General features: G+C 37.8%; 2 protein-coding genes across 2 annotated transcripts; one reads left to right on the top strand and one right to left on the bottom strand.

Moving 5' to 3' along the window:
• Positions 1–54: 54 nt before the first annotated feature.
• On the top strand, positions 55–4,413 carry LOC100257740 (glucan endo-1,3-beta-glucosidase 13-like). Its single transcript, XM_002283437.4, has 4 exons — positions 55–522; positions 1,598–2,869; positions 3,763–3,793; positions 3,901–4,413. The coding sequence occupies exons 1-4, from the start codon at positions 468–470 to the stop codon at positions 4,025–4,027; spliced, it is 1,485 nt and encodes a 494-aa protein (XP_002283473.1). The 5' UTR covers positions 55–467; the 3' UTR covers positions 4,028–4,413.
• A 2,704-nt stretch (positions 4,414–7,117) lies between these two features.
• On the bottom strand, positions 7,118–9,735 carry LOC100262863 (profilin-1). The gene is made up of 4 exons (XM_002283414.5): positions 9,382–9,735; positions 8,469–8,606; positions 7,468–7,610; positions 7,118–7,370 (listed from the first exon to the last, which is right to left on the bottom strand). Exons 1-3 carry the CDS (start codon positions 9,502–9,504, stop codon positions 7,476–7,478), a joined length of 396 nt encoding a protein of 131 aa, XP_002283450.1. The 5' UTR covers positions 9,505–9,735; the 3' UTR covers positions 7,118–7,370; positions 7,468–7,475.
• Between the last annotated feature and the right edge of the window lie 1,239 nt (positions 9,736–10,974).

Here is a 10,974-nt window from a genome sequence, read left to right as displayed (position 1 = left end):
TGGATGGCCATGAATGACAGCCACAAAGTGTAAAGTGGGAAAGAGAGATGAAAAAACAAAGAGGAAAACGGAGGTTTTTGGATGGAAGCAGAGAGTCATGGCCGCAGTGGCGTGTGGGGCAGTAATAGTGTAAAAACATATACAGCAGACATGCCCAGCAACGGAATCGAGGTGCTTTTCTTTATTCTATTTCATAATCAACCTGAAGTCCGGTCCCCATTTCTGTCGCACTCTCTGATGCCAACACAAAGCGCCTCGCCCTCTCTCTCTCTCTCTTCGTACAATCTCGATAATCTATGCATCTTTCTCTCCTCTCCAGCTCCCAGAGGTAGAGTGAGAGTAGTGAGAGTAGGAGAGAGCCGTTGGGGGATGAACGTTGGACTGGGTGGAGAGACGCTACTCAAAAGAGTAAAGCTCTGATAACGAAAAGGAGGAGGGGGAGAAGGAGAAAGCACTGTGATAGAGGAATGGCAAGGGGGTTTAGGCTCATTTTTGCCACTTCACTGCTTCTCACGCTTCTGGGTCTACTCTCTTTCTTACTCTCTGTTTATTTATGAATGTTTTTATGTATGTGTTGTTCTTTATTGTTACTGCATTGACTGAACCAGTCCGGCTGTGGTGGTTTACTATTATGTTTTTAAGCTGGTTTTTCTGGGTTTTTGTTCCTTCTTGGATCGATTTCATCATTCTTCTTGATGGTTGGATCTTTGCGTTCATGCCTCAATCTTCGATTTTGAACAGTGGATGGATCTATCTCGAACAGAATCTTTTACTTTTGTGTGTTTTGATAGTATATGAACGAATCTTGATGCTTTTGTGGGTAATTTCTGTCTTTATCTTCGCTTGTGCTTCATCTGTACCTAAAATCATTTGAGGTCGTTTCTCTATGATTCATGTGGGGTTCTCACTTGGGTTTATTTCTTTCCTCTCTATGGGGGTCTTCACAGTTCACAGTTCCTTGTCCAAGATAATGGCTCCGCATGCTAATTTTTTCGCCATTTTTCTGTAGCCTACCCATTAATGCTGCATCCAAGTGGATGCATTTATGCCATTCCACTGACCAGTACATTTGTCTAGTAGGTGGGATATGGCGATGTTGGACCCACGCCCATGATGAATTTATTGTGTTTGCAGACCCCTTATGCTCGTGTTTCAACATTGCGTGTCATGTCACCATTCTTACTCCTTTTGTAGCTTCTTGTCCCGCACATTGTCCGAAAAATCTCAATTTATAGGAGAGGGAGTGCATCCATACAAAAAAAGTGTAGCTTCATGAGGGCTACACTTGAACAATAGGATATACAGCATCATAAACTCATATAGCTAAGTTGCAATTGATCCCAGTGAGGCTTCTTCCCACCTATAACTGTTTGCCATGTTCGATTGGTGAGGTTTCATAAATTGGTGGTTATTCTGAATCAACTGAAGAAAAACAAGAACTGAAGTTTAACGCCTTTCATAGTTATTAGCTTGAAAAACTCCTAAACTCTATTCTATTTTCATACACAGCCTATATTGTATCCAATACTAGTAGGATGCTTACATTGATTTTAGGAGTCTGATTCAGGACTTTGAATGTTGGAAATTCATGCAACAGGTCTGTGCAGGGGAAGCACGATTGGGGTTTGCTATGGGAGAAATGCAGATGACCTCCCCACACCAGATAAAGTAGCACAGCTGGTTCAGCTTCACAAGATTAAATATTTGAGGATTTATGACTCTAATATTCAGGTTCTTAAGGCCTTTGCTAACACTGGGGTTGAACTCATGATTGGGATTTCGAATTCAGACTTACTCCCATTTTCCCAGTTCCAGTCTAATGCAGACACTTGGCTGAGGAATAGTATTCTTCCATACTACCCAGCCACAAGGATCACACACATAACTGTCGGTGCTGAAGTCACAGAAAGCCCCAATAATGCCTCTTCTATGGTGGTACCTGCCATGAAAAATGTCCTCACAGCTCTACGAAAAGCTGGTCTGCATAAGAAGATCAAAGTTTCAAGTACCCATTCCCTAGGGATTTTGTCTCGGTCATTCCCACCCTCTGCAGGGGCTTTTAATAGCAGCCATGCATTCTTTCTCAAACCCATGTTGGAATTTCTTGCTGAGAATCAGTCTCCTTTCATGGTTGATATCTATCCTTACTATGCCTACAGAGATTCCCCAAACAACGTGTCTCTAGACTATGCTCTATTTGAGTCATCCTCAGAAGTTATTGATCCAAACACTGGTTTGCTTTACACTAACATGTTTGATGCTCAAATTGATGCTCTATATTTTGCATTGATGGCTCTTAATTTCAGAACAATTAAAATTATGGTCACTGAGACAGGCTGGCCTTCAAAAGGATCTCCCAAGGAGACAGCTGCAACTCCTGATAATGCTCAGACTTATAACACCAATCTCATCCGTCACGTCATCAATGACACCGGCACTCCTGCAAAGCCAGGAGAGGATCTAGATGTGTATATCTTCTCATTGTTCAATGAGAACAGGAAGTCTGGTTTGGAATCTGAAAGGAACTGGGGGTTATTTTATCCAGATCAAACAAGTGTTTATAACTTGGATATGACCGGAAAGGGTGCTGTAACCATGACTACAGAAACAAATGTAACAAGCTCAAATGGAACATGGTGTATCGCATCGTCTACCGCTTCAGAAATGGACTTGCAGAATGCCTTAGATTGGGCTTGTGGTCCTGGGAATGTGGACTGCTCTGCTATTCAGCCTAGCCAGCCTTGTTTTGAACCAGATAATGTAGTTTCCCATGCATCTTTTGCATTCAACAGTTACTACCAGCAAAATGGAGCTACTGATATTGCTTGCAGTTTTGGAGGGTCAGGAATCAAAGTTAATAAGAACCCAAGTATGTACTCTAAGATCCAACCTTTCCTGTTAGGCAACATTTGCTGTTGGATTGATTGTTCTGCTTTTACATGAGCGTGCTCACATTTAGGGAATAAGAAGTCTTACCAGTTCCTTGCACATAAATTCAGCAATGTTTGAGTGTTTGTCAATCTATGATTAAATTGGACAAAATATTATATTTGGTCTAGAACAGTATTGTTGCTAGAAATTCAGAAAAAGTCTGTCCATCTTACCATGTCATGTGCTATAACTTGTTGTGCTCAGGGGGCTTCGTAGAGTTTTCTTAACCAACCTGTAACCTTGTCACGTTCTTTCTTTGTTTTTAGGCAATGCAACAAGGAAGCCAACAAGAATGCCAGTCTACAACAAAAAATAAAAGGATATCCATGTGTTTGGTGTTTTAGCACAACCAAATAGATTTTAGGACATTCTGAGATGAAAATTCTCTTAGATTGCACACATGTACACATGAACATGCACCAATGCTTGTTCCTTCTGTAACCTAAGTTTACTATTGGCTGGGAACACTTGATTTTTAGGGTGTCAAAATAAAACTTACTGTATGTGTGTTGTGCGGTTGTTTGGTGGAAGCTGGGCAAAGCTTTGTCAACAAGGAGGGTGAACTCTTGGGTACAACTGCCACTGGACAAAATGTTGTATATTTTGCCAGCACCCTCCACCTCTTACAATGTCTTGTTTCAATGTCCAAACCACCGAGAGAAAATGTTGTCTATGATTCTGTGTCCCAAATATGGGATTAGCTATTAAAATTTTCAATGCGAGTGAACAACCTCATTTTTGTTTTCATTCAGTTCCATATAGAAGCTTCGGTGTTTTATCAGAATTCCTTTCAAAGACTTGCTAAAATACTGTTTCGTGTTATTTGTGCAGGTTATGATAACTGCTTGTATATGACAACAGGGTATGTTTACATTTTAAGTCAAATTTCTTATTTGATCTTTTAAGCATACACTACCTTTTTCTGGCTTTCCTATTCACCATGCTGGACTTTTTGCAATGTTTAAACAGGAGCAACAAAACTGCTGCAAGTAATGCAACAACAGCCCTTGCTTCAACCACCACTTCCTCTGCAGCGAATGCGTTGTTTGCTTGGACACTGAGTTGCCTGCTTATGGCTCTGCTCTCATTTCTCTAAATCTTGGCAAATGTCTAGGGAAGCTCGATTTTGGAAGCATGCTGAATAGCCCACCATGGAAATGAGAGTGGTGGCCGCTTTTGAGATGCTGGAACAGGTACAGGAAAGGAAATTTTCTTAAACTGCATGAGATTGTATCTGTAGAAGAGCAACCTGCCTTTAGTTTTGCATGATATAAAGAGGTGCTAAGAAGAGGGTAATCATTTGAGAAGATTATTTGTAGGTGGTAGATCTGTATTTGGTACATATAAGGTAGTTCAGGCTTGTGCAATTGCTTTGTAGTTGAAGATTGTTGTGTAACTGATTTAAAGTGGGTGGAAGTTGCAATTATGCTGTGTGACACAATTTTAAGCAAAATTAAGTTGAATGGATGTAGTTTTTGTGCATTTTGCGTGATATAGTGGCTCCACAAGCCTCCCATAGATCAAATACTTCAGTTGGGGTTTTTCTATTTTCTTACATTCTGAATTGACATCACATGATATCTGGCACATCTCTGATCACACAACTCAAACCCCTGTTAGAACTAAAATGATGCCCAGATTTCATCAGTGATTTCAAATTCACTCCTGTACTCTCCTTTCGGTATGAGCTTTGCTTTTAGTGGTCCTGATCTAAATAGCTTCTGGATTTTTTATACCGAGACCCAAGGTTGAGCCTTACTGGTTAGTGAGGTCCAACCAATGAGACTATTCACAAATTCATATCAATCATTTCTTATATTGACATTCTTACATATGCCATATCATGTGGCATACGATGGTGGTGGGTACCTTAGTGGTGACATGCCTCCTTCCTCTTAATTCGGCCTAAGCAGGTTCAATGCATGCACATTAAGGCTCTCACAACGTCTTAATAACTCGATGGTAAGAGGGGGCCAAACCTATTGTCAAGGTGCACCAAGTTCATGTAGGACTTCCAGTGCCTTGCTCTCAGTGGAGGAAGCCATAATACATGATGCCACTTAGCCACTTTCTAAGTGGGACACCTTTGAGAAAGTGGATAGCAAGTAGGGAGGCTATAAGATGATACAAACTTGAACAAAGCGCTCTTGTGCTTCATGAAATAAGGGGGATATGTATTGATACCATCTATACAAAGGATAAGGTCGATATAACATTACAAGGAAGCAAGTTGACATCAACTTTGCATGAAGGATGAGGTTGACATTACCTCGTGTGTGTTTAAATCGACCAATCTTATTAGACAACGACCTTGTTTGGGATAGCTTCCTATTTTTGGCTTTTAGTTGAAAATTGAAGCCAAAGTTACAGTTTTTAAAAGATAATATTAATATTGTAAAAATTTTGTTAAACATAAAAGAATTTCTTACATAAGTCAAAATATAAATTATTCTCTTGATGTGTGGCAAGTCATTTGATTATGTTACGCTCCTTAGCATGAAATTCTCCATTGTCCTCATATTCAGAGAAAAAGGCCTTAACTAATTCTTGAACACTATCTTGTATACTAACGACTTCTCAAGCAACAAATGAAGTAAGACTTTGGTCAATTAGTGCCTTTCTTGTCCTTATTAATGGGTAACAACAAGAAACAATTTTTTTTTAATTTTTTATTATTTTCATATTAAGTTATTTTTTTAAATCATAAACTTTTTTGAAGAAACAACATTTTTCGAGTCATTTGCTTTATATTTCTTCCCTCTAATACCTCTATTTATGTCATTCTTCTTGAGACAAAATTGCACTTTAAACGCTCATCTTCATCATTAGATTTGTACCGTGATAGGTCATCATCGTTAAGGTGAAATTTATGTTCTCCATTGTTTGTATGGACTGACTCATTGCTTGATGAACTCTCATCTACATGGCTTGGTGGATCATCATTGTCATTGATGCCAAATTCTTTATCCTCATAAGCATCTTTGCAATCATCCTTAATATCATCTTCACCCATTCCATCTGCATTCTCACTCTCACCTTCAAACCTTACATCTTCTATGGATCCATGACCACCCTTCATCCCACCACTTCGAAACCCTATGTCACCATCTTTTAGATTGAATTTTTCTTTATGGTATTTGGGCCTTTATCATCATCAGCCCCATGCTTAGTGGGGCTTCACCTGAAGGCTCAACCTCATCTTCAAACCCACAATAATCGAATCCAACTTATATCACATGTGACCTTCCACCAACTTGCAAAGATTGTGTTAGGAGCATAATCTCAATTGGAGTAGATCTTCTAATAGACATTATAAGGCGAATCATTCTTTGGCATTCATTATAAATTCTAAACATTTGTTGCAATTCTTTATTGACGTTCACATCAACATATTGATTTGAACCTAGCAAGTAATACCTTACTTCAATACAACAAAATTGTGTGCTAAATCAATTAAAATCACAACAAACAAATATTTTCTTGACTTTCATATTAAGTTTTTTTTTCAAATCAATTAAAGACGTAAAACTCTTATCGAGTTTAAAAAGAGTTTTTGACTTATCATAAGTTGAATCAAATAGAGCCTACCTCAAAGAGTTTAAAGACTTTAACCCTAAACCTTCTCTCATCATACAAGCAAATGAATGAGGTTTCACTTAACAAATATCATCCCAATTGCAAGGTGATGGTGCATTCCCTTAGCAACATCCATCATAGGGGGACATCCATTAAGATGAAGGTCAGCACCCGTGCCAAGTGTGCCTTCCAACCTAACACAGGCGAAGCAACACACACACATAGCAAAGCAAGACACAAGTACTCATGTAAGCTAAAAATCATCTGATACACAGGATGATGGATTACTGATGATCCAACATTGACCATTAAAACATGTAACAAGGGCATACAGATACACATAGGGTGAACAAAATTGGGCACCAATAATTGTAATGTGTGGGAACATATATTAAATTGCTAATAATGTATCTTACTACAACCTTTTCGATTTGATTAGTTTGATATATTTGAGGGTATTTTACTTCCCTTGAGATTTCCATGTAAACAAATCTTGGGTAAGCATCAGATTACTTGATAAAATTCAGCTTTTCATCACATGTGTGTAACAAAACTCACAAACAAACATTGCAGCACATCTACTCTCCCAAAAATAGTCCAACTTCAGATGTAAATGAATCACAGACCAAATAAATTACTTATGAGACATTTCCATCAATTTAAGACATCCATTACAAGAAAACCCACCAAAAGGCATATAAGTACCCCACATGAAAATCAACACAATACTTTTCACCAACAAGAGTACAAACAATAAGTGTACAAAACAGAATCGTACATCACATAGGAGATCATATCCATTACTTCTTAAGCACCAAATTTCTTTTGTTTCCACTCAGGAGTCATGCCATGGCTTCAAACACCTGAAATTTTATTAGATTGCAATCAACATTACAAACTATAGGCAGATGCAACTGGTAAAGAAGCCAGGAAGAATCATAACTAAATAAGAAGACATACCAAAACAATTAAAAGCCCTGATCGATGAGATAGTCACCAAGCCTTTCAACAATCATGTTGCACTGACCAGGAGTCAGTGGCTCGTTATAGATACCAATGATCAACGCCATATTGGTCTTTTTGATCGTAGCACCACCAGAGCCCTGAACCAGGGTGACAGTTAAGATATATGCATGAGAAATGAGCCATTGATAGAGGAAAAGGTCCCATAGTGAAACCATACCGATTCACAATACACAGAGATTTGATCTCCAGTTTCTATTTTGATGATAAGTTTCCAGTTTTGATCCATAAAGGTTTGCTTCACAGAAGTGGCCAGGTACGAATGTAACTGGAATTTTCATTACACAAGTAAACTGGCTCTCCCTTGGTTTGCTATTTGCTTTAAGAGTGTCAGTTCTATTTTTTACTTTTTTATTATTTTTTAAAGGTTATTCCACCAAAAGGCAAAAATATGATAACCGAATAAGCATATTAATATCATTATAATAAGTCATTCCGTGAATATTGTTTAAAATGTAACTTGATCATTTTGGTTCAAATCCAATAAAAGACAACTTTCAACACATATTCAGCATATTAATCTGGTGGGAGTAACCTGAATGCATGAATTTCAAACATCTACCAGAACTACGACATGTATTTTGTGATGCAGAATCCATTTTATAGTTTATACCCAAGATGGAAATTCTCAATGCACTGTGTACTACAGAAATGACCTAAATACTCAAAATTGAGGATTTCCCCGATTTTGGCGGTCCTCGAAACCATGCCAATGAGTAAGATTGTGTACAAAAGCTAAGCATTCTAAGAATAAGTGTAATCTTTTGTATTTGACAAACTCAATAGATGGTCCACCCTTCTGATGTCTTAAATTGAACTCGCAAATAAATTTGTCACACCCCTGTCTATCTGCATTATGTATACTTTTCTCAATTAAATGCAAATGTGTAAAAGTAATAAAAATCTTATCATAGCATGATAAGATTCGAAGTCATCACCTTCTTCCCTCGAATGACAACGCCTGACTCTCCTTGGATCACCATATATTTTGTTCCACCAAGATATAACCCAGTTGGAGCCAGCGATCCAGGTTCATTAAAGTCGTTCATAATTGCAGTGATCTCTTCAGGCTTAAGCTGAAGTATCAAAAGAAACAAAACATAGTTATTTCATGAGAAAGAGAAAGCTATACAAATGTGTTAAAAAATGTGATCAGTCTCAACTGGAGAGAGGGGAAGAGGAAATTCAAATATTAACAATCTCCTTTCCCGTTATTCCAAACTATTTAAGGGGACCTAAAAATTTCAGCCAATTTTCCTCCGATCATACATCTACACTAGTTCAATGCAAACTGTCGGCAGCAATCCCCTAGTCCTCTCAGAACCTTCTACCCATGGTTCGAAATGAATCAAGCCGAGCCGGGTAGCAGGCTCTGAAATTAACTAGCTTCAAAAAGGATCGCCTGGATCTTTTTATCTCACAAATGCTAAACTCTAATAAAGAAAATGGGCTCCAGCATAGGTTACGTTCTTGAATAATCCTCTAATGAAGCTCAGCTCAGGTAGCTCTTTTCATCTTCCAGCCCATCTTCCATGGTGAAAAGTGCAGAGATTCCAAACAACAAACAAAAGCCCAAATCCAGACAAGGCAAAAACTCAATTCCAAATGTAAACCCCGATAGGAGAATAGTTACCCACATCGAATCCAAGACGAAGTCAAACTAAATCAAAGCTAAATCAAATCCCAATCCACCAAAGAATCAACCCATAATGAAAAAGCCGACGACACCCAGCGGAAAAATCAGATCAAAAACCGGAAATTAAAGAAAACCCGATTTCAATTCAACCAATGAAATCAGCAACTGAATCCAGCCAAAGCTGAAAGAGGCAGAAAAGGAGAGGACATGAGAACCTGAGGGAAGGAGTCGCTCTGGGCCCAGACGGTGCCGTCGTGGCCGATGATGGAGGCGGCGGTGAGATGATTGCCTTCGATTTCGCACATCAGATGATCATCCACGTACGTTTGCCACGACATCTTTCTTCTTCTTCTTCTTCTTCTTCTTCTCCTTCCTTCTTCAGTAGTAGTTGTTTACTCTCGACTCTCTGTCTCTCCTAGCCTGTACTCATTGATGATTCTTTTCTGTTATGATGAAAGCTCCGCGTCCGCCTCTTGGGTTGCGTGTCTCATTCTAGAACTCTCCCGAGAAAACGACGTCGTTTCCATTTCTTCCCTATACGCTTGAAAAGAAATCGCACTACGGCTTCTGTTTTAGTTTTTCTCATTCTACTCACGTCAAAAAGAGAAACTTCACAACACTTTCCTATTTTTCCCCGAAACTTCTAGTCCACTGTTTTATAAAATTATTAATTATTAGTCCTAAAATTAATATATTTTTAGATGCTTTAAGGTGATTGAAATAATGAATTGACTTTTAATTTATCAAGAAAAGTAAAGTGATGAAACAAATTGAATTGAAATTCAAAGAATTAGAACTTGTGTGGCAAGTATATTCCAAGTGCTTGAGACGTCAGTATCAATGGGGGAATGTATTATATGTCATTTGCATGATTCATTTCGTATTGTTTGGGTAAATATATTAAATTATTATAAGTTCGGATAAACTTGGATATATTGCCCATCTTTCCTTGCAGTGGTGCACTATGTGTAAATTGATCTGTGCCAGTGGCTTCAATTTGCAATGGTTGAAGTTCACCTATTTTAAGCAAATATCGTCTTCTATAGCTAACGAATTTTTTGTCTGATTGAGAAAGTTGATTCCGCTTGAGTTCTTAGGTTCGTGGATGATATGACTTACCACCTTGCTATCCATCTCAAACGGTTGACCCTATTGGATTGGCCTAGTTTCATGCAACTTGGGTATAAGATATTAAAACGGATAATATTTATATTAAAAAAATAAATAGTTATATAAATGGAATCACCTATTTACCACCTTAACGGGGTTTTATTGGACCTTATAAAATGTGTTTATCAATTCATATAATCTTATGATGCATGATAGAGACATTCTATTTATAAAGAAGGCAAATGTAATCTCATATCAAATAAAGGAAGAAGTTTATAATATCATATATATTATGAATTTTTTGTGATCATATAAATGTGTGGACATCTTTAAACTATGTTTTCGTTGGTTTGTCAATATTGACCCAAATTTAGATGTTCCAGTGAAATTTGGAGCATTCCAAAAACAACCTGGGATCCAACTACTAGAAGACAAGTAGTTTGATGCAATATTTCTTTGATATATTTTTCCCTATTTGCATTTTGTGATTTGACATACGTGGGTTGTGTTTATAAAGGAAGTAAATGTGACATCTTGTATCAGATTGGGAAGACCTAAAACGGATTATATATGAGAAAATAAATCATTAAATTGGAGCTTCAAAAAGGCTTACCATAAGCACAAATAAAGATGTGGGTTAGTTTTTAAAGCACTGTTCATTAGTTAAAAAATGCAAACAGGTACCTCGATGATATTGT

This window comes from Vitis vinifera, chromosome 11 (assembly GCF_030704535.1).
Source record: "Vitis vinifera cultivar Pinot Noir 40024 chromosome 11, ASM3070453v1".
Classification (NCBI taxonomy): domain Eukaryota; kingdom Viridiplantae; phylum Streptophyta; class Magnoliopsida; order Vitales; family Vitaceae; genus Vitis; species Vitis vinifera.
Note: the sequence above shows the minus strand (reverse complement) of the source record. Positions and strands in the feature narration are given on the sequence as shown.